General features: G+C 41.2%; 2 protein-coding genes across 4 annotated transcripts in view; one reads left to right on the top strand and one right to left on the bottom strand.

The window, feature by feature from the left end:
- LOC126389773 (myosin-10) overlaps window positions 1-23,738 on the bottom strand; it is a 667,776-nt gene that overhangs the window by 462,397 nt on the left and 181,641 nt on the right. The gene's annotated exons all lie outside the window — the stretch shown is intronic.
- map2k7 (mitogen-activated protein kinase kinase 7) lies at window positions 1,435-23,122 on the top strand. 3 transcript variants are annotated; one of them, XM_050043658.1, is made up of 13 exons: window positions 1,435-1,625; window positions 3,569-3,616; window positions 7,374-7,518; window positions 8,205-8,271; window positions 9,324-9,437; window positions 10,707-10,826; window positions 11,058-11,165; window positions 11,272-11,451; window positions 11,600-11,680; window positions 12,549-12,691; window positions 14,513-14,558; window positions 14,660-14,799; window positions 17,300-23,122. In XM_050043658.1, the coding sequence occupies exons 1-13, from the start codon at window positions 1,502-1,504 to the stop codon at window positions 17,412-17,414; spliced, it is 1,431 nt and encodes a 476-aa protein (XP_049899615.1). In that variant the 5' UTR covers window positions 1,435-1,501; the 3' UTR covers window positions 17,415-23,122. The 3 variants fall into 3 exon arrangements, with proteins under 3 accessions (XP_049899615.1, XP_049899613.1, XP_049899614.1); XM_050043656.1 differs by having other exon boundaries at window positions 1,436-1,625; window positions 14,660-23,122; XM_050043657.1 differs by lacking the exon at window positions 3,569-3,616 and having other exon boundaries at window positions 1,437-1,625; window positions 14,660-23,122.

The following is a 23,738-nucleotide window of genomic DNA, read 5'->3' as shown; positions in this document are numbered from 1 at the left end:
TTCACACATGTGCTTTTCCTACTGTGACATGTCAAAATGTCCTCTGTGTAAAGGTCCTATGATATAAAACTGAGAAAAGTGGCAAATTATCACATTTAAACAAGCTGGTGCCAGTGATCATTTGGTTAGTTATTAACTGATTATAAAAATGGTTGCAGATTAATTTTCCCTCAGTCGACTACATGATTATTTTAATTCAGCTTTTTTGGGTCAAACCATTTAGGTGCCCAGGGTGCAGGGCATCGTATCAAAGTACTTACCTGGAGTTAAAAAACAAAAACAAACTCAAGGTCTACTTACTCAGTTGTTCTGGAGCTTTCGACTGTAACACACAACTTCTTCAGCAAATGCTCAGATGTCACTGAACTGTAGATGTTCAAAGCTTCTGATAAATGGTCGAAAGGCTGAGAACAGCAGGTCCACTGTTTGTTTACAAGGTCGAGAGGAAGTGTCAGACTTATCTTTTAGGTTGATGTGGATGAGAAAAAATTGTGGAAAATTTGAACATCTGCAGCAGGGATACTTAACTTGCTTTGCTCAGGGTCACTTTTGGCCAAACGTTAGGCCAAACGTTAAACAAAGGTTAATAATATTTATCAAATAAACACACATTAAAAACAAAGGCAAAACAAAGGCAAAATAATCTTTCCATTTTTCATTGAAATATTATTTTTTTGACATTTGCCATCCTCACTCATCTTTGCCAAGAGGCATATCCAGTCACAGCAGCCCTGCACAGGTCAGGTGTACCCAGGGGATCCTCCGCTGGCACTTTTTTTGTTAAACAAGCTCTATTTTGACACTTTTCTATGCACCATGGCACCTAATTACATTCAAAGTACAGAAAAAATCCTAGTGTGAATCATTTTATTTTCATTGTGGATTCAAAAATGGTGAGCGGGTCACCCAGCTCCCTATCTCGGGCCCATGGGCTTAGTTGAGTAACAGTGGTCCACAGTTTCTTGATAACTCGGCCAACATAATTTCTTGATGAGTACAGAACTGTCAAGCTTAACTCTGAGGTCGACGTGGATGAGAAGTCCTGCAGGAGCTCAAAACTGTGGAAAAAGCCTGAACATCTACAGTTCATTGCTAACTGAGCAAACTGAATGTGTATGAATACGATGAGGACAGTATGATGTAGTTGAAAGCACCAGAACAAGTAAGTAAGTGGACCTTGAGTTGAGATTGTTGAGTTACCTACTAAGCTTGAATTTACTCTTCAGGTTCCTTTAAGGACAGTCAGTCTGACTCCTTAATAACCACACATGATTGAAATGTGTAAATGACTATTAATCATTATTAATTGTAAAGCTATGACTCTGTAATATGGTCACATTACTGCAGTGTGTGTGTGTGTGTGTGTGTGTGTGTGTGTGTGTGTGTGTGTGTGTGTGTCTGTGTCCAGTCAGTCAGTGTGCAGCTGGCCCAGCCTGCCTGCCTGCCAGAGAGGGGGAGTCGAGAGCTCTGCTGGGAACTACATGGTGCTCAATTTTTCAAGATGTCGTCGCTGGAACAGAGGCTGTCGCGAATCGAGGAGAAACTAAAGCAGGAAAATGAAGAAGCTCGCCGGAGAATCGACCTTAACATCGACATGAGTCCACAGCGATCACGTCCGAGGCCGAGTGAGTGTCCACCGGGGAGGGCCGGGGAGTCGGTAACGGGCAGAATAGCAGGGGGAAAGATCGGAGAGGCGGAGGGAGGGAGGGAAGGAGTGGGGGTGTTATGCTGCTCCTAGCTACTACATGCTAACAGGCTAGCTACATAAACAAACACCGACTCGGCTCGCTCGGGTCATTTTACCGTCAAATCACTTGCTTTAACAAGTGGGACGATTTCTAGAGTGAGTGAAGCTTAAAAATAAAAAATGAAGCGCTGTCATGAAGTGTCTCGCTGGCAGTCACGTCCTGAAATCTGCTCTGATTCTGTCCTGTCAAACAAGCTAGGCTAACAGGCTAGCAGTCTGAGTGATAGTCGGTGGCAGGCCCAGCGTCAATCTCAAAATTTGATGTAGTGTTCAGTCTTCTTATGAAATAATTAAGAGGTGCCATTTATTTACACCTTAAATGTAGCTTGGCATATATTTTAAGCTGTGCGTTGCCTGTGACTCCCGCGGCAAAGTCAGTTTTCACTGCCAGTTTTGACCCTTGACGAAACAGACGCTAATTTCTGGAAGCTATCACATCTAGCTAACGTTCAACATACGTTACCAACCGCCGCTAATGTTGGTATGCGATAATAAGCTACCACTCAACGTATAACGTTAGTGGTTAAAATCCAGCCTGCTGCATATTTATTGACATAAAGTCGCCTATAGTTTTTAGTAGAAATAAAGTGAGTTTTAAAAGAAGGGGTGAGAAACAGTAATGTTGGGCCCTTGAACCGTCTGGAGGAGAAAACTCTCCAGCAGTTCAGCAGCAGCAGAGTCTACAACATGCCTGTGCTCACTGACATTTAACACCAAAATAAACACTGTGTTGGAGACAGAAAGCTCTTTATTATCTTACCAGTTCAACATAGTGGTTTCTAAAACCGCTGGCCAATAATATGTGAATCCCTGATCACTCACTGACTGTTCAAAGATCATTCTTTCCTACAGATCATCACTTCTTGTCCATTCATGTGAGATTTGAGAGACAGTGACCACAAACCTGCTTCTTTTTCCTTTTTTCTGTTCTTTTAAAATATGTTTTGTGAGGTTACTTAAGCTGTCTGGAAGAGTGTGAATGAGTTAAAGGAAGGGCTAATTCTGTATTTTTCTTATTGTCAACACATCTTTTGAAAAGACCAAAACAATATCCAAAGCTTGGAAGAATTATTCCTCTGCTTCAATGCAACACTGACCTGATTAAGTTGATGGTAACAGCCATGATATGACCAGACTTCATTAAATACAGTTGTTGTCTCTGTGTTATTTTACAATTCTGTTTTCCATTGTCGATAAGTCACAGCGGGTCACCAACTCAATTTTTTGTTCACCATCAATCCCTCACTTTTAGTTCCCCTTCATAAAGTGATCCAAATACATTTTATGCGATGATAAACCCGGGGTAAGGAAACCTCTGGTTTTGAGTCGGTACTCTGTATTTATTCTGAGTTGAGGTATTGGTGTTAAGTTTCCTCAGTGCACCCCTGTTAAAAACGCTGGACTACAAAATAGTCCCCAAGAAATATTTGACCCATTTCAATGTTTTGACCCGCTTTTTAAAGATTTATTACTTCAGCAGGAATCAGTGGGCTTTCAATTTTACAGACAGGTTGGGGAAGTTGGAAAGTATCAAAAGACAGACTAGCACATTGTTGATTTTGGTCTTTTTATAGGATTCATTGACGATAAGAAATAGATAGAATAACTGCAGCCTTATCTTTTGTGTGTTTTGGTTATGTGTGAGAACAGAGGCCTTGTAGAACACAAAAAGTCTGTGTTTTTTCCCTATTTGTTATATGATTCAGTGTGTGAGTGGTAGTGTGTGTGTTTGTGTGTGTGTGCGCGCGCGCACATGTGATTGTCTCAGTAGAACAGTGCAGTAATGTGCGTGTGTGTGTATATTTTCTTTCCTCTGTCTAGTCATCGTGATCCAGCTCAGTCCTGCTCCAGCCCCTTCCCAGCGTGCAGGTATCATTCAATCCATCGCTCTCTCTGCCACTGCACCTCTCTCTTCTCCTCCCCCTCAACACCTGTGTCCCCCATCTCACCTGCTGTTCCCTCCTCCCTCATCTATTATCTCCTATCAGAGATAAACACAGGCAGTTCCCCACATTCTCACTAGTCAGGCCGTTAATATTGCTATTTCACTTACTGTAATTACTCACATTTGTCTTCTTAACACTTTTATGCACGTCACTTACGGTCTTAAAAAGGAAAGACTATGCTACTCCATTAACAAGTGGCTATAAAAGACAGCTTACTCTCTCCAGCAAATATAGGAGCATATTTTGTTTCAGCCAGACTAACTAGATGGTCCTTTAGGCAGCGTATAATAGTATGTTAGCATACATTGATACAAGGTGTAGTTTCAAAGGCAGGGATTAACCACAACATGTCAGCATATACATTTTTTCTTTCATTCCAAACCTCCTCCCAGCACACACACACTTTCTCTTACACTCACACACTAATTGTAATTTTACAGCTAAACAGGAATCTCCGCTAAGGGCTAAAACTTCAATCCATGACCAGTCGACCAGTTCTGATATTTTAGCCCAGCAGATATTTACACCTCCCCTAAAATCACATCCTCTCTCCATCTTTCCATTCTGACTCCTCTCTCTGTCTGTGTGTGTCTGTGCCAGTGGCAGGGCAGTGTTGGTGTGCGTTGATGTTCACCATGTGTGTGTGTGTGCGCGTGTGGACGTGTGTCAGATGATTAACCTTCGTTTTGCTGGAGGCAGAGAATCACGGTGCATGTGGCTTTTCTGCACGACACAATATTTCGGGTTGTGTTTTGTCTGACACAGTCTCTAATCCAGCATCCCCACTGGTCCGTCCGCAGGAGTGCTGTGAACACTCTGGCTGCTCTTTCTCTCTGTGTTCTTTGTGTGGCGACTGAAGACTTCCTGTTGGAGTCTGACTGACTGACTGACTGTCTGACTTCCAGCTTAGTCTGTGCTATGCAGTTTTGGCCGTATTTCTCCTCTCTTTCTCTCCCTCTCTCTGTTTGATGTTGTTTGTCTGTTATTCATCTCCTGGCATCCCCCCCGCTCCTCCTTCCTTTTTGCAGCAGCACTGTGTGAGCTGGAGGCGGTGCAGCAGTGCCTGCGAGTATCTCTGTGTTTGTGTGTCTTCCCATCTCCTCGCTCTGTCTGCCCGTCTATCCTCACATCCGTCCATCTGGAGCCAGCCAAACTATGGAGATGCAATCTGTGCCAAAGACTGCCTGAGTCCTCCTTCCTCTCCATACTAACCCCCTCCTCCCCTTCACTGACTGATTCTCCCCTTACAGGCTGATCCATTCACAGGTGACTCGTGGATACAAACACCTGCTGGCACTCTCAGGAGAGCTGCTACACAAAAAACTATAATGATGTTAATGACAATAACAAGCTGCATGGTCCTCTAAATGTTTTGCAAACTGGTTTTGAATATTTAAAAAAGTTGCTTGTGTGAAATTTATAATAAGTAGGGTTTAAATTCTCCTGAAGGCACATTTATAGTTCATAGTCTGAGCATTTGGTTGCATGACAGGTGTGTGCTAACACTACGTTAAGTTGTTTTTCTGAAATTCTTTAACATCTCCACTAGGAAGTTGGTGCTTGCTTGCACGTACACCTGATATTAGAGGGTCAACTGAGTTTAAACGTGTCCTTGAACGCATGATTTGGACCTACGGGGCTAAAAGCATGTCGCAACAGCCGGTCAGTTGTAAACTTGACATACAACTGCCATTTTGGCATCTAGGGTTCTAAAGTCATTCAGGGATATCAATCAGGATGAGTGGCTTTGTGCGGATAATATTGGCTTTACGTCAGACAATGCTTTATTACAGCTTGGGTTTTGTTTTTATTACTTTGGTCATCAGTTCTGTTGGTTATGATGACATTGCACTCACCCAAAAAAAAAAAATCACTGACATGTGGGAACACAGTGACATTGCTAAAAAATTGCCCAATATGGCAACAAATACAAGCAGTTAAATGATCATGCAGGTTGTGAAAAAATTCCCATCTAAGCCACAGTTATTCGGGAGGGAGAACAAGAGTGAATTGTAAAATTATTACAGAAATGTGTTGTTAAAGAGAGAGTTCTGATTTGTTGAAGTGGGATTGTATGAAGTACTTATCCACTGTCAGTGTATTACATACAGTAGATGTCAGTTGGCATGTCACCAGTTTGGAGAAGCAGGCTGGAGTCTGACATGAAAGCTGAGCAATGTACTGCTGTGGACGGTCAGTAACAAAACGTATTTTATCCACCTCAAAAAAGTCTTACCTAAGAAAAAAAAAGTGTACGCTATATGTAGAATATTTTCATCACTTTACCTTGACGTAGACAGCGAGTTCCAATTATATTGCTCTCTTCAAAGCCAGACTTTGTTGAGAAAAAACGGGATTTAACATTGCTGAACATAGGAGCTAACTTCGAAGAGTTGTTTTGTTTGTTATTATGTGACTTTGGAGTTTAGAAGAGTGAGTTTGGATTCATCAAAGTCACACAACAAAACAAATACAGATTGAGGCAGGGGTAAACCGTCAGTACCCGTGTTCAGCAAGCCAAAATGACTGTTTTTGTCAATGGAGTCTAGTGGCTTTGACGAGAGCATAGATGGGGAAATGCAGCATTTTAGGTGGCTAAAATACATTTTGCTGCTGCCCTCCATCCACAGCAGCACCATGCTTAGATCCTGTGTTGGCTCTTCTGCCGCCTCTGCAAACTAGTGGCATGCTAACTGTGTGTAATGCACTGACAATTGATAAATACCTTGTACAACACCACTTCAAAAAATCTGAACTATTCCTTTAACATCTATTACATTTCAGAAATTCAGACTTTCTGGTTTAACGTTGCCCAGTTGTTTGCCACTCTTTTGGTTTCACCTCCAAACAAACAGTTGTATGATGGACTCACTGCTCACACTTGTTTCCCTGTTGGTTGTATTTTTTTTTGCAACGTTGCTACATTCTGAGATCTCAGCAGTCGTTCAGTGCGTTCAGTGTTATAACTAATAAAACTGATGGCTGCAGCCAATAAAAGAAAACCCCAAGTATTAAAAAAAAATCTAGTTTTTCCTTAAAACACAAACTGTGGACTTCCACATCCCTAAACTGACTGTCCCAAGCTGTGGGCTAACCCTGTGCTGTCCCTCCCCGCCTGAGAATGGTGTTGCTTTTGCTCTGAGATAACTGTCCTGTTTGTTTTAACATTAGGTCGGGACATCAGCGAAACAAAAACAAAGCTTTGGGGAAATAAAAACAACAAGTTCATATGCTGGTTATAAACTGTGGGGTCTAGATAGCAGGGCTGTAGTGAGAGAACTCTTTGACCTCACCAAGGCCAGTTTCTCTTGGCGTCTCATGGGAAGTAATTTTCAGTCGGTCCTACACAGGATATGATAGATCACATTCTCTTCACATCAGACACTTTAATTAGTGTAAAAAAAAATCTGAAGAGTTCAGGAAGGAAATGCAAAGTCAGAGAGAGCACTGAAATCTATTAATCAAAGCTAATAAAGGACAAATAATGTACATTGTCACCTCCTCCACTGGTGCACTACAGCTTTCAATCAGTAAAATAATGGAGTCAGTGAATGCATGAATAAACATAGCCATCTTACACCTTCTGGCATGCTGGCCTCGGGTGCAAAACGTACTGTACCATTCGTTCTGTTCTCTTGTCTGTTTCTAATGTGTCATGTATCCCCCCCCCCCAAACGCAGCGCTCCAGCTGCCACTAGCCAACGATGGAGGCAGCCGGTCATCGTCTTCAGAGAGCTCGCCTCAGCACCATCCCTACCCCAGCCGCCCGCGACACATGCTCACCCTGCCCACGCCTCCGTACGGCCTGCAGAAGAGCTTAGAGAAGTATGTGACTTTCATCTGAGCAATGAGATGACTGAGAAACTGTGTTGTGTATTTACATATTTATTTCTGAGAAACTCTTCTAAAAGTTAACGTTGTGTTTAAGTGGCATCAGTAAATGCATTTTTTGTTTAAAGAAAAAAAAAAGTATACAGCTGAAAACTGAATGACCTAATGCTTTTGTAAGATGGTGAAAAGATGATTAAAGATATATTATATATTTTTATTTTAAATAAATAATTTTCAGGGAATGGCAGATAAGTGAACTCACGCAATCGTAACGCTGAATCACAACCATCTGGTTTGAAAATGAAACAACATTTTAAGTACAGCGGAATTATGAATGTAAACCTCGAGAGAAAAAAACAAGAGTCACAGTGATCTTACATATACACACACACAAGATCATCACATGTACATAACCACAGCACAGCAACACACTATCACCGGGTAGGGAGCAGAACAAAGGGTCATCTAAAAAAGAGCAGGTTGTGTTACACATAATGGATCCACATGCACAGAGTGTGTGTGTGTGGGTGGAAGAGATGTACAGGAACACACACAGCATCCATTTGTGAGTCAGACGGCTCTCTCTCATCTAGCTATGAATGTTTCACACTGAAACATACTTCACAAAGCATTTGCACTCCCTCACATTGTGCGTTATTGTGTGTGTTTTGTCTCCACAGTGCAGAGATTGACCAGAAATTACAGGAGATCATGAAACAGACGGGTTACCTGAAGATCGACGGTCAGGTGAGATGTGACACACAGAGACACATGTTGAGTTTCTCTCGTCTGGTAATGTTAATCCCCTACATGTCATGAATTACATAAGTGAAAACTAGGTTGAGAGGTTATGAGGCATCATCTGGGGGTCATCAAATCCCACGAGAAACTAAAAAAAACAACTAACAGTTCCTACTAACATAGCCAAAGTCTAATATATAGTCTCATATATTTTATTCCTCTGTGCCATTGACCTCTGCTGTTGTTGTGGTCTTTTATCGCAACTTAATATATAAAATAAGCCAGATATATGCCTTATCACTAAACAGAAAGATTTTTTATTTTCTCCTCAGTATTCACAAGGAATCTGTTTCCATACAATGACAAAGTAGGAGGGCTGGTACATTGAGAACGGAGACAATTGTTAAAACAAGTCAAGGTAAAAACTCAATGAAAGCAAACATCCACACCACATACTGTCCTCGGATAGAGCAGAGAATCTCTATCAAGGAAAACAACAGCTCTGTGTGACATTTTTTTTCTCTTTGACAATAATCAGAAAATTATAAAAACTCAAAAACAGTGAGATGTTTGTTGTTTCTGTCTACAAAGATAAAATCGAGGCTGACTATGGGGTTGGCCTCATTTTGTTTTTGTTTTCCCTTCCTTCTCCAGCCTTCAGGCTCACTATCACAGTCAGTGCCAGTCAGGGTTTTGAAGATGGTTGAGAAAATGATTTGACTCATCTCTGCACTCCAGATTGTTTTTACTTCCTCTCATTAGCCCCGAGGGGTTGCTACATCAAGCGCTCAATGAGACGTCACTCAAAGCAGCTCAGTCACCAATGATTTAATTTTAACGAAGCAGGGAAACGATGCGTCTCCCTGCTGCATGCTGGTATTCTCAGACATGGCCAGTGGGAGAGCAGCTTAATTACACATCAAAACATTTGCTACTAAATAACCCAGAGGGGTTTACTGTTGCCTTGCGAAGCAGAAAATCAGAACTGGCCTCTCTCATCTATTTTCAGCTCATGGAGTTTGCATGATCTAAAGTCTTGGTTGTTTGTGCCTCCACAGCGGTATCCAGCGGAGGTGACAGACCTGATCAGTGAAGGGGAGATCGGCAGCGGGACCTGCGGACAGGTCTTCAAAGTGCGATTCAAGAAGACCGGCCATGTCATCGCTGTCAAAGTAAGATCCTCCTGCACCCACCTGTTCACTGTTCACACAACACCATGATCTTTCCTCATGAAGTTGGCCTGCTAACATGTGGATCCCACATTTAGACCAGTGTTTTACAGGTCAAACAGTTATTTTAAATCAGGACAGAGTAGGTACATAACCAAGAACGAGGAAAGACACAGGCCCAAAAAAATGATGAAAATGCGCTACATTACACCATAATACCTAAAAGTAAGTAGTTTCACACAGAAAGCAAATACTATGTGGCCAAAACGTATTATTATTAGAGTATGGTAGATTTTTCTGAGCTTTCACACCGCAAATAAAGCCATCAACCAATCATGTTGTGCGGAGTGGATGTCCAGTCACAGAGTCACAACAATGGCAGACCTCTTGCAACTGTTGCAAATTTGCATCACTGTTGGTATGCAAAGTTTTGATGTTAAATATTCCCGGGCGAGTATTTTGTATCTCATGCCATTTCATTGTTGCCCTGGTGTGTAAAGGCCTTTAGTAATGTATTTGATGGGGGTTGGTAACAGCTTCCAATCAGAGGAGGCTCTGTACAGGACACTGTATTTTAGATGATTTGTTTTAGGTTTATGAAGACATAATTTACATTAATTACTTATTTACGGACATAATTAGTTCTTAGCATTCCTTGTAAGCTGCTGGCTAGTAAATTTAAGCTGTGCTAAAAAGAATTGGGAAGATGGTAGGAGATAATAAACCTCAGCAACAGCAGCTGTAATTTATTGCCCTAATATGAGCATTGTGTTGTTGTTGTTGTTGTTGCTGTTGTAATTATAAATGCTTTACTAATTCTGTACAATTTGTCATATATGGAAACAAATTGTAATGCATGGATTGGTAATGTATTGACTTGAGGCTAATTTTCAAAATACAAGAACAAACTTCCCGGCAGGGACCGTAAAGACATGAACTCTCAAACATCAGTCAACATGATCATAATGCAGTAGGACCTTGATGCTAACTCTGACTTAGCCCTCTTATTGTCTGTTGCTCTTTTAATTGTCACTAGTTTACCAACACAGTGGCGGTAATAACCCCACATAACAACCCTCCTATTTAAGAGATGACTTAATTGTAGCCGCCTGAGCTGTTTAACAACTGGGCAGTCAATCAGCTCACCATGGGAGTCTTTGTTTTGTGATCTCCCAACGGGTTGTTTCTTAACTTGCACACTTGGCATCGTGAGTGTTTCATATATTTAAATGCTGGCAGGAATTTTAGATGTCTTTCTGTGTGTGTCACCAGCAAATGCGTCGCACGGGCAACAAAGATGAGAACAAGAGGATCCTGATGGACCTGGATGTGGTGCTGAAGAGCCATGACTGCCCTTACATCATCCAGTGCTACGGCGCCATAGTTACCAACGTGGGTGTCCCCAAAATATATCACTGTCTGTAGTCTTGACAACAAAATAGTAGGACAGTCATAATCAGAGTTTCTTAGTAATTCAGTCTCCCCTAACAAACTGCAGCTCTTTTTTATTTTTATATTAGCACCCTTCTTTAACACTTGTATGTCAGTACAGTCCCCTGCAGTGCCTCCTGATGTGAAGAGCTAAAAGCTGGATGTGTGTGTGTGTGTTGTATTCTTGTACAGACGGATGTATTCATTGCCATGGAGCTGATGGGGACGTGTGCTGAGAAGCTGAAGAAGAGAATCCAGGGCCCCATCCCAGAGCGAATCCTTGGAAAGATGACAGTGGCAGTAAGTGAAAGAAACACACACACACACACACACAGATTGGTAAGTTTGATGCTGCCCACTTGATTCTTTCGTTTTTATATTCTTACTGTGTGTGTTTCCGCTCCAGATAGTGAAGGCGTTGCTGTACCTGAAAGAGAAACACGGTGTCATCCACCGGGACGTCAAACCCTCCAACATCCTCCTGGATGCTAAAGGTCAGATCAAACTGTGTGATTTTGGCATCAGTGGACGCCTCGTCGACTCCAAGGCCAAGACCCGCAGTGCTGGCTGTGCTGCCTACATGGCGGTGAGTTAAAACCCACACACTCTGCATTCATAGAACTACAAGTATCTCACACACAAAGTTATCACCTCCTGTCAAACAGAAAATTTAAAAGTAGACACATGAGACACACACAGATTCCATAAACAGAGAATTTCCTGTACTCTTGCAGCCTGAGAGAATAGACCCTCCAGACCCAACCAAACCTGACTATGACATCCGAGCAGACGTGTGGAGCCTTGGCATCTCTCTGGTAAGACTGCTTTCATTTCATCTCAGAGCGGGTGCTGGGTCATCCAGGGGTGCTAGAAGGACTGGTAAGGAGTGCCACAAAATTTGTGCTTCCTACATGTCATTGCATTAAAAAATATATTATTTACCTTTATATTTAACATTTTCCAATATGTCAGAATATTAAATATTCACCCCATCTCAAAATCACGCATCTTAAAACACTTGTAATGCACAGTTATGATGTGTGATGAGGTGATGGGTAACATGACAGGGTGCCATGGCTGAAGCTTTTTATTTGCCTCTCATGTACTAAAGATAAAGAAGGAGTTGTTCAATATTTGGCATGTGATATTTGTATACAGTCTCAAACTTGTTGGCACAAGCACAGTATAAACAGACTCAGCTGTGTTGGGATGGTGCTCTGATGTGCTGAACTCAGACGCAGTGTTCACAACCGGAGCCTGCTGGCATAGCACAAACTGCTAGTTCTCTCTGAAAGCCATAATAATAGAGATATTTTTTTTGAGGCCAGTGATGATTTGCCTCATATCATCTGAATTTCCTGTTGTAGCTTCATCCATTGTTCTACAGCTTGGAACAGAGTCATGACATGTTACCTGATTGTTACCTCTGACATGGATGGATGAAAATGCTAAAATTTGATTTTTGATCATTATGAATTACTAGTTTATCTCCCTCACTAGTAAAAAGCACACATGGGTAAAGTTATTATTATTACCATTTGGGTGTAAATATACATTGCCAGTAGTATGGGCCGCCCAGGAGATACACGGTTCTATGCACAATTCATTATAAGCATACAGGAAGAGGTGGTGCTGCTTTATGGTGGATGACGGTGGATGTTAATGGGTCCTTGTGTCCTCTAGGTGGAGCTGGCCACAGGACAATTTCCCTACAAGAACTGCAAGACAGACTTTGAGGTTCTGACCAAAGTGCTGCAGGAAGATCCTCCTCTGCTGCCTCTCGGCATGGGCTTCTCCCTCGACTTCCAGTCCTTCGTCAAAGACTGGTCAGTACAAATTTTTCTAAAACTGATGCTCACTGGCTACAATCCAGTCGGAGCTCTCAGAGCGCTCTCTGTCTCTTCTAAGTGTACATGGTATAAAATCAAGGATCTAGTGAAGGTGCTTTTAGCTACTTTGTTCCTTTTCTCTAGACCAAACTGCCTGATCACCTGAAATCTGTCACAGTTGTGTCTGCATTTGAAAGTAAATTGAAAATGTTTCTATTTTCTCCGACCTATATATGTCAGTGGTGGGTGTTTGTCAGTGTTGTTATACCTCCACGCCGGCTGTGGCCAGAGGCATTATGTTTTTGGGTTGTTTGTCTGTCTGTCCATGCCATATCTCAAGGACACTTTGAAAGAATTTCTTCAAATTTGGCACAAACATCCACTTGACTAAACGGTAAACTGATTGGATTTTGGTCGTCAAAGGTCAAGGTCACCGTGATCTTGCACCATGTAATAAACGTGACATCTCAAGAAAGCCACGAGGGAATTTTCCTCAAATGTGGCACAAACTTCCAGTTGAACTTCAGGATGAACTGAATAGAATTCGGTGGTCAAAGGTCAAGGTCATCATGACCTCACAAAAAATGTTTTTGGCCATAACTGAGGAATTCATACGCTAACTATGACAAAATGTCACACACATGTCTAATAGAATAAAATGATGAAGTGATGAAGATTTATATTCAAAAGGTCAACTTCACTGTGACATCATAATGTTCTGCTAAAACACTTTTCTGGCCATGAGTCAATGCCAACAGAAGGAGAGACATTTGGTCAGATACTGCATTGGTGACACTAATCTTGGGTGCCCACCTTGAAACCGTTGTACAGATCACAGTTGAGGGGAAGATGTGTGTGAAGCATCCATGTTTTAAAATTTGTAGCTTCTCTTCAGCAACATCCACATTTGAAGAATTGTGGACTGTCATGACTACATAAGGTTTGCAGAGGCATACAATCACAAGGCAGTAGTTCTCGTTTGTTCAGATATTTTATTGATTATAGTCTCGTATTACTTGTTGCTGTATACACTTTAAGGTAAAGGACATTGAATTTTCCTGTAAACAAATGTGCTTTCTTACTAAAATGGAAGGAGTCTCTGTCTGTATGTCTGTCCTGTGGCTTCCAACAATCATTCATCTGACCAACTTCACACTTGACCGTTTTATTGCTGAGAACACAAGGAAGTGCAGTGTTGAGTACAAGCTCTTGAGATTGTCATAGCACTTTTGCAATCCCAACGGGGAATGAGACAAAATTGAAATATTATTGTCTATTGCTCGGAGCATGGTACACAAGACAAAGTTTAGTCTTTTATACGTACACAGATGGGAAGCTGTTTTCTCTCTTTACACATTGACGCTGTCTTCCTCTCATGCCTTTGTTCTCAAGACAAAAAGCTCATCAGGATGTATTGATGGCATTCAGGTGTGCAAACAAAGCTTTGGTTCAGGCAATCAGGCCAGGGTTGATTCATTCAAAGGTTACATTGCACAGGATTCAAACATGGGGGGGTGTTCACATAATTACATCCGTCAGTGCAGGATTCAGCATGATTTTTTTTAAAGATTTGGGGGGGGGAAGCATTTTTGCCTTTATAGACAGAACAGTTAAGCGCGAAGGAGGGAGAGAGAGAGAGGGGTAATGTGAGGTAGTGTGAAGTTGTTTGGATAAGCGGTTCTCAAGAAAGCTGCAAGCAGTAATACCGAAAGGTCAAGCTAATCTACCCATTTCAGGGCACATTTTGAATGTGCATTGCACTGGTATAAATAAATTTGACTAAACGTGCCTTAAAATGTCCGTTTTTGTAATTCACAGCCTCACAAAGGATCACAGAAAAAGGCCAAAATACCACCAGCTGCTGGTAAGACGCTTGTCAGAATAAGCAACAAACTTCAATTAACCAGTGGTCAGATGGAACTGTGTCATGCTGACTGTATCTCTTTGTCCGTCTCCCTCACACAGGAGCATAGTTTCATCCGCCGTTACGAGGTGCTGGAGGTGGACGTGGCCGGTTGGTTCCAGACAGTGATGGATCGCACCGAGTCGCCTCGCAGCAGCCAGTGTTACAGCCATCAGCACCAGCTCCACTCGCTCTTCAGTAGGTAGCCTAGCCCAGCCCTGCGTTAGCTTAGCCAGACGCTAGTCTTGCCTAGCTTTAGCTTTGCCAAGCCCAGACTCAGTCTGTCCTAGTCTAGCCCAGCGTTAGCAGCTAAGCCTAGCGTTAGACCCAGCCCGCCTGTCCATCTGTCCACCGGAGAGCCCACAGAGGAGGGGGAGAGACGGAGACTCGATGGAGTGATGGACGGAGACGTGGACTGATGGATGGATGGATGACACAGGTGGTTCTGTTTATCAGAGTGTTGAATCTGGACAGGCAGACATGGGAAGGAGGGATTTGAAAAGGGTGCACACTGTAGTTAGCTTCTTTCGTTTACACACTGTTGCGTCTCGTCGCGTTATCATATCATGTCACATCACAGTGTGTGTATAAGCCACATGCACTCGCATACAAACTGTGTGTATTTTGTATGTTTCTACATTTCCTCCACTTTCCATTAGTCTTTCACCTACGTGTCTGTCTCCAGCATTGATCCAAGCCCTTGGATTAGTCAACAGAGTAGTCACTACACACTGGAACAAAGCATCTGCTACATTAGCAAACCTGAATCTCTCTTGTACATAAGCGTTATGGAGGACACACCAATGTCCGGTGCAATTATGATTCTTCAGGTGTTTCTACTATCACACATTCTCAGGCTGAATCTGTGTGTGTGTGTGTGTGTGTGTGTGTGTGTGTGTGTGTGTGTGGTGTGTGGTGTGTGGTGTGTGGTGTGTGTGTGTGTGTGTGAGAGAGTGAGAGAGAGAATATCAAGACACAGTCACTGGTTGTTTTTAAAAGTGAGATAATATTTCTTAGCCATTGTTCACCCTCACACTACAGCTGTTAACACACAAACCAGAATGAATTAATCTATTGTCCGTGCTTCATTTCTAACATGTAAGGATTTTAACCCTCATTAACTTTGATATGAATTATATTTACAATACCTGTCATTGTATTTAGCAGCTGCACAATTGGGAAAACGCGATGAAAAAAAGACCTACAAAAAAATTAGTGTTGCATTGTAGCTTTGTAGAAAATGGGTCGTGTATGGTTTTATATTTATGTGTTCAGAATGATTTGGATGATCTAAAAGAGATGGAGGAATACTAAGAACAGAAAGGATGAGTTAGAGAGGAGGAGGAGTATCTGACTCTTTCTAGAAATGTTGAAGAGAAAAGCAGAGAACGTAGAAGAACAGGGGAGTTGCACTCCCATTGATGACTGTGAGGAAGCTTGAAAAACTGTTACGAGTGTGAGAAACTAGACGTTGGAGGTAAAAGTGGGAGCAGAGTGCTTTTTTTATGGAGAAGGCAAAGAACAGGAGCTTATCTTGTACAAAGATTATAAATGGGGTAGATCTTATTAACTGTGGAGCATTTCTTTACTTCACTCTCTGTTTGTCTACCTCTTCCTCTTTGTCCACCTCTCTGTCTGCTTCTGCTGTTTAGTGTGACGTAGTGCTCCACAGTGTTACCAGACCAAAGGCTGCGTGTAGGTTGTTGTTGGTGGAGGCTGAGAGATGTAGACATTAAAGAACCACACAGACACATCTTGATAAAGCACGTTTTTTTGGTGTTGTTAGAAGCTAGAGCAAGGGTCTCAAACTACAAGCACAGGGGTCAGATGAGGCTTGTGAGGTCATAAAGCTGACCAGGTTTAGAATTTAGAAATGTTGTTTTGCCTTATCTCTGATGTTTTTAGTCTTAATAGTCATTTAGGCCTATTTTAAAGTAATCATGTACTTTTTACAGGCATGTACTAATGCGCTAATGATTTCAGTATCTCCCAGTATCTTGCTAATCATGTTCTAAATATTTGCTCAATCAGAAAAATGTCAAGTTTCCAGAGTCCAAGGATTAGGGTCCAAATTGCTTTCCAAAACTACTAATTTTGAGTTTGCTGTCTTAAAAGACAAAGGGAAGCAGCGAATCTTCACCTTTGAAATATTGACCAGTGAATTTTGGCAATTTTACTTGAAAAAAATCATCAAATTGTTGCAGATTAATTTTCTTGTCAAACAGCAAATAGATTAATACCATACAAATGGTATACCTATCATATATAATACCAACCATAAGCTAAGACCAACAGCACGCAGGTTTAGCATAGCACAATTGACACCTACATTTCTTTTTTAAACCCCAAAAAGAAAGGTTAACCTGGAGCACAGACAGTTTCAAGAGTTTTTTTAAGTATTTGAATTGGAGTTCAGTGTGACAGTTTTCTTTCTTCTCTGTGAGGACAAAGCTGTCGTTCTCTGGTAATACAATCTGAAGCAGTGTTAGCGTTTGTGCAGAGATCTAGGAGAAAACAAACTGGCCAGTGTGCCCCAGGTGATTTGACTTTGAGACCCCTGAACTAGAGGATTGTTAAGATAAAATTGAGTGCGTCAGGCTTGATTAAACCAGTCACACCTGACCCGATCAATGTGTTTGACAGTGTGATGTGTAGATTTTATTATGTGCGCAGGTCTTCTGAGACTGGCTGTCTGACTAGAGTCCTACTGCCTCCCCTCTTGACGGGCCACAGCCAAAGCCTGCTAGATGTGCAGACTCAAACCTCCCACGCCCCGTCACGCACCAAACCAAATCACTGCTAGACACGGAGAACTGAGAACGACGGAGAGAGGAAACTGTTAAGTGTCAGAGAGTGAGATCTGGGAATGTTGTCAAGATGGCAGAAAAGATGAGTTTTTAGAATAATATGTCAGGAAAATGAGAGGAGAGGACGAAGTGAGGTGAGAAGGAAGACAGGGAGTGTTAAGGAAGTGTAAGTGGACGTTAAAGAAAAGTCAAACTGGTGTTGGATGACAGGAAGTGAAGTGTGAATAAGGAGAGAGGATATCAGGAGGGGAAACATCAGCCCAAGTTTCACAGGACTGCTGAGCTCTGAGGCTAGCTGTTATTGTAAAAAGCTTTCATGGTGTTACACCAACCTACCAATTATGATTTAAGCGAGTGAGTTAGCGCGTGTTGTGTATATGATGTTTACTGTTCTGTTCAAACAATGTTATTTATTTACATTGCTACTGCTGCTACTTTTTATTGCTTTAGACGCTGCTGTCACTTCTTTTCCCCAAAGGACAAATACTTTATTCTTTTTTTTTAAAAGCCAAATAAGTGAAATAATGCAACACGTGTTACCAAATACAGAGCAAGTCTGAAGAGGGCAAAAGCAAGTGAGTGACGGGGAGATGGTTTAGCAGAGAAAGTGCAGGGAGGTCGGCTTCACAAAAAGTACTAACTCACAAAATGTAAACACACGTCACCTCAAATGTAGCTCTATGTGTAATGGAAGTAGGTAATCATTTATTTCATGACGTCACACTAAAGTGTACAGTGTAGATACGATTAAAAGGGATGTCTGTCTGTCCAGATGCTTTTTGTCACATCCATCCTACACTCTGTCCATCCACCCATCCCTCCATCCGTCCACAGGTCGCCTGCAAGCTTGACAACCCTGACAGTTCACACCAAAGGTGTCCACAACTCAACGAAAATACGAAAGAGCGTTGTTGTTATTGTTATGACTATTGTTATTGACCTTATAATTGATTACTCTCAGCTACGATATATATGAAATCTCTCTATAGCTAGGGGGAGAGGGTGAAGGGAGGGGGGCGCTGTACTATAGCAGCGCCGTGTGTGTATGTTTGTGTCATATACTGTACAGGGGGAGACTGGTGTGCTTACACAAGACAAGGGCCAAGCAATAAAACCAGCTGGCTCATCGTTCTACTCAGTGAATCAACTCTCTGAGGGCCTGCATCAGGAAGTAAACTCAGTCTGAACATGTCTGACTGAACATGAGCAATCCTGGATTACTGGTGTCACACAGCTGCTCAACAACCGGCTCTGTTAACTCTGGGGCTTCAAGTCCTGTCATGAGTGTGTTCATGTGAAAGAGCTTTTGATCACAAGTCAGAGTGCTTGATATGACATGAGATGACACAGATTGTTAGGTTAGTGCAGCAGCAAACAGCGTTAGTCAGTGACGCAAAATACAATATCATCACATGAGTAGAGTAGAATAAGTAAGGCTTAGTATAAGTGTGGTAAAAAAAACTATATAGGTCTTTGTTGTAAATTACCTCAAACCTTCTTTATGTAGTGCAATGTCTTAACCTAACCAACATATACACCAATGTATCTGCAATAAGCTAATATTGGCCTTAACAACCTTGATGTTCATGGGAGCTATTTTTTCAAATATAGGAAAACTCCGCCCAGTATCTTAGAAGACATATTACAACAGATGAGTAGTGTTGTCAAAAATATAGATTTATCGATAAATTCTGAATATTTTAACCGTTACTATTCTCATTTTCTGCAGTATCTATACACCAGTACCAGCTGCTTTCTGGCACTCTCTAATTGTTAATGTTTACTGCAGTCATTCTGCTGCTCTCTGCTACTAACAAAAGATAATTGTTGTCACATTATAGCCCTGTTATTTATCTTTTAGAAAAAAAGGTATGCCCTCACTGGTATCGAAAATTGTGTCAAATATTGCTATTTTTAAAGGGTTGTCATCAAATTTAGAAATTATTAGTACAGTGACAACACTACTGATGAGTAAACTAAACTTAATGTGTAAAAACAGCGGGATGTCCCTTTAATTACAGTTAGCACTGGGGCTATAGAAAGTTATCTACACTGTGTTATTAATGTGTAGCTATGATGTTCATTCATTAGGCTATAAGGGTTGTAATCTATAATCTCTTCTGTTTTAAACCCACAGTGGACATATAATTATGTAAAAAAAACTGATGTAATTATCATGGAAACAAAGTAACTCTACTGATACATTAGACACTCTGTATCACCTCCTACTTTAATGTAAACTTACTTGTGGCGATCTGTTCGCAGCTTCAGATCAGATTCGCTGACATCATGTGGACCCCAAGAAGATTGGCTGTCAGCGGCAGCTAATGGGGATTAGTTAAGCTGCAGTACAGGTTACGATGGTGGTCAACCCTGGGTAAGAGTGAGTCAGCTTTGTGACACCACTAAACCCGAGTTCAGCCCAAAGATAGCTCATGTTGCTTTGTGATACAGGCCCCTGAGCAGATCCGATGGTGAGCTGGCACAGCTCCGTTAGCTCAACCTGGAACTGATTTAGCTTCCAACAGTCGACAGGGACTTTTGTCGCCGGTCATCCTGCTCTCGTAAACTCTGCAGATGACAGGATTCAGGGCCGATCGTGACAGATCTGCTCAGCCTCCTCATTCAAACTCTTGTATATAGACCTGGATCTGGTGCTCAGCATCCATCAGCTGTACTGCACTGCCAGCACAGCCTGAGGTGTGTACTCATTGGTGCAGTTTCAATAAGAGACGGGGCAAACCCTCACCCACTACAGCGTCCACCGTTCAAACTCTGCCCGTGTGTCTCGGCTCACTTGTGTCTGAACACAAAGCTGGACCCAGTCTCCTGCTGTCAACGTTTTCTGTCATTAAGCTGATGTGTATTTTGCAAACACACGCACACACACTCGCTTCTTGGCTGTGCTGTTTGCGTGCAAACACCTGATTGAGTGATGATGCCACGCTCCACCTCTGTGAAACCAATCAGGTTAGGTGTGCTAAGAATGTGCGTGTGTGAGGAGACAAAAAATTCTGATGACTCATCTAAACACACACACCAAATGTATAAAGCTATCGCGTTCTACACAGCAATGCTGGCGACTGCCAATAGTGGCTTTATGTGTATATTAGTTTCCCAGGTGCGACGCCAGGGGTGAACAAACAGCAACAGCTACAGCTAGCTCAGAAAGCCTGTACCTTCGTTGTGCCTTGGCACCAAGGGGGGAGCGTGTGTGTGCGTGTGTGTGTCCTAAACCCATCTGTAAGTAAACCAAATATCATTTTCACTATGCAGTCATTCAAACCATGTCAGCTTGCTTCGATGGGGGGGAGAAGCCTCCTGTACATACACAGATTTACAGATAAACTGGAGTTAGCGACAGTGTGTTTTTCTTTTCGAGCCCCCTCCCTCAAACGTCACCGCCTTCAGCTAGTTCACAGAGAAAAGAGAGAGCAAGAGATATGTTTTGAATGAGCTGACAAATATTTAAGGATTGTATTCGGGTCGGGGAGGGACACGGGGGTTAGAGCGGGGTTTGTAGTGCGGGGGAGATACAGATCAATGCTGTAAAGTATATCAATTGCATGTTATTGTCACCGTTGTAACTGCCATTGTTTTGTTTTTTTGTTTGTTTTTTTTCTTCCAAGACAACGGTTGGTTGGGGCGGGGATGCACAAAACTTTATCCTTATTTATAATTTTTACACATATAGTCTGTACGTTTGTTTTTGTTTTGAAAATGTTGAATTATTGTGTACTTAGGAAAAGACACACTTTTTTGCCTTTTATTTTTTAAATGTTCTGTCGACTTTGCAATATATATTTTTTTTCACTCTGGACCCGTCACTAGTCGTCGAGGAGGAGCTGTATCAATATTAGCAGACAGTGTTTGTTAGAAAACGTCCTGTTTCCCCTCAGTCGTGTGTCTTTCTTTTAGTTAGCTGTGTGCGCAAGCAGAGAGTGTGTGTGTGTGATGTTTATTCGTCTACCAAAAGTCTTTATTGATGGTGATTATTATTATTAGCTTTTATTTTTGTCCGTTGTTTTTTTTATTATTATGATTACTATGATTACTGTTTTTATTATTATTATTATTATTATTGTTGTTATTATTATTATTATTATTCAGGGCAAAGATGACACCAAATTGAACAAACAAATAAATGGGTGAACCCAGACAGTGCTGAGAGCTGGACGGCGTTGTCCGTCTTTCTAAAGGTTTCTTTTACTGGCGAGGTGGCGCAATCGTTTTTCTCACCGTTACGCTGTAGTGTGTGTCCACCTTATTTAAACCGCCACGTAAATATAACCTCCGAACTGAAAGTCTAATAGTATTTTTTTATTATTATTATTATATATTGTTTTCCTTTGATCAGATATCATGATCGATTTATATCTTGTTACCCCAGTTTGGGTCATAAATTGTGTGCTGTTATTTAATTCGCCCCCCCCCCCCCCATCCCTGCCCACTGCTTTTATTTTTTATTCTATTTCATGGTTTTTATTTTTTATTCTTTCTGGTTTGTCTGATGCTGTAGTAATGAGCTGATTGGTCAAACACCAGAGCTTTTTTTTTTCCTTTTCCTAATGCTGAGACTGTCGTGACTGATGTTGCACTTGTGATGGGTTTTATTTTGTTTTTGTTTTGTGTTGCAGATTTGGGATTGTTGTGCCGAGAGGAAAATAATCGGGTGTTTTTCCTTATTTTTCTTAAAGTCGCAGCAGTTATTTTATCAATCAATAGATCTGTGACACAGAGCAAGAAAATGATTCAACAGTGTATTTTTTTCACTGATATTTATTTATTGGTCATTTGTATGTTTTTCTTTTTTCTTTTTTTTGGTTTTATTTTGTTTTCATGTGTATTGCTTTTTTGTGGAGGGCAAACAGGACTCAACGTAGACGAGTAGTCTCTCATTGGCGTTTTACATTGTGTACAGAAAGCTAAATATTGTATTCAACTCATCACACTAACATACGGACTATAAAGTAACAGGTTAAAATAGAAACCTGCAGCACAGTAAGGCGCACTGTCTCTGGCTTTACTGTGACTGTCAGACTTGTTTTGTTTACTGTTTCCCCTCTCAGAAGGCCCCAACAAACAAACTGCTCATGGTTTAATGGAGCCATGATATATTTGAACTCTAGTGCTTTGCTAATAACTCCCAGTTAAAGCTTGTATTGTTTGAAACTTGGATGGTTTTTAATCTGAATGCCAACTACAAAGCAGACTAGATTTGTGTTTTTAAATTTTAGGTATTCGAGCTGATGATAACTACTACGATAGCAGACTGATTGGCTTGTTATTAACCTGCACTCCCTGTTAGGGAGGTGGGACACGCCTGCTTTGAAATATCATTGAGGTTTGTTGCTTGTTTTTTTTTTTTTTTTTTTTTTTTGTAAATGCAGTCTAGGTTGCATGATTTTGCGAGTTTGCAGGGTGGGGGGGAGGATTGACTTCAGTCTCCGTTGTTGCAGTTGAAAGGCTTCTTGTATGTACGACACCACGGATTTATTGTCTTGACAGTTGTATCAATCGACACAGCTTTACTGCCTGTTTCTGGGTTTTTTTGTTTTCTGTTTTTGTTTTGTTTTTTGGCTGTATTTTATCCCCCCTCCCCCCAGTCTCATTTCAAACAGAATAAATGCCATTATATTGTGAATACCTCAGGATTTTTTTGGAGAAAAAAAATAATAAAACACTTAAAAATCAAATAAATAAATAAATAAAAACTCATAAAAAGTTGATGTGTCATGGTGAACTTTTTTTGTTTTACAGCAGGGGTATTTCATACAAAGCAGTAGACGTTTAGTCCCCAGCAAAGGTCAAGCCCCCAAAATGCAATATTCTACAATTCTTACAATGCAACTAGATAGTCAAGTTTTGGGTTCAGAAGTGGGGGAACATGTAAACATGTCCCTTCCAGTATGCACATGTATGTATGGATCTAGTTAGGGCTGTACCAAATAGTTTGAAGCTTTATTCACAGCATTGACATTCAAATTCTAAACATTCGAATGCTGTGCAGCTTTTATTTTTCCCATGTCTATTTATTGTGTTTAAACAGTATTTCTGCACAGTTGCAGATAAAGATTAGGCTATATTAATAAAATCAGTATTATATTATTTGTAGAGTTAGATTTCAGTGGTTTGATTGTTTCTGACTCATGTGATGCAAACATTTTCTATAACTCCAGAGCATTTTAGGTCTAAAAGTTCAAATTTATTGAAAAAACAAAGATGTTATTAATAACAAAATGTACAATTTGTGTTTAAATCATAGACTAAAAAGAATGAACATAGCTACTGTGACTCACCTATTGGTTTGTGGACTCCTGATCTGAAGCCCTGA

Source organism: Epinephelus moara, chromosome 5 (assembly GCF_006386435.1).
Source record: "Epinephelus moara isolate mb chromosome 5, YSFRI_EMoa_1.0, whole genome shotgun sequence".
Taxonomy (NCBI): domain Eukaryota; kingdom Metazoa; phylum Chordata; class Actinopteri; order Perciformes; family Serranidae; genus Epinephelus; species Epinephelus moara.
Note: the sequence above shows the minus strand (reverse complement) of the source record. Positions and strands in the feature narration are given on the sequence as shown.

Excerpts from the sequence above, each read along its gene's own strand:
- map2k7 (XM_050043658.1), top strand. The coding sequence starts at position 1,502 with ATGTCGTCGCTGGAACAGAGGCTGTCGCGAATCGAGGAGAAACTAAAG. Across the intron at positions 9,438-10,706 it reads GCCATGTCATCGCTGTCAAA|CAAATGCGTCGCACGGGCAA; the intron begins GTAAGATCCTCC and ends GTGTGTCACCAG. Across the intron at positions 14,559-14,659 it reads CAAAATACCACCAGCTGCTG|GAGCATAGTTTCATCCGCCG; the intron begins GTAAGACGCTTG and ends TCCCTCACACAG.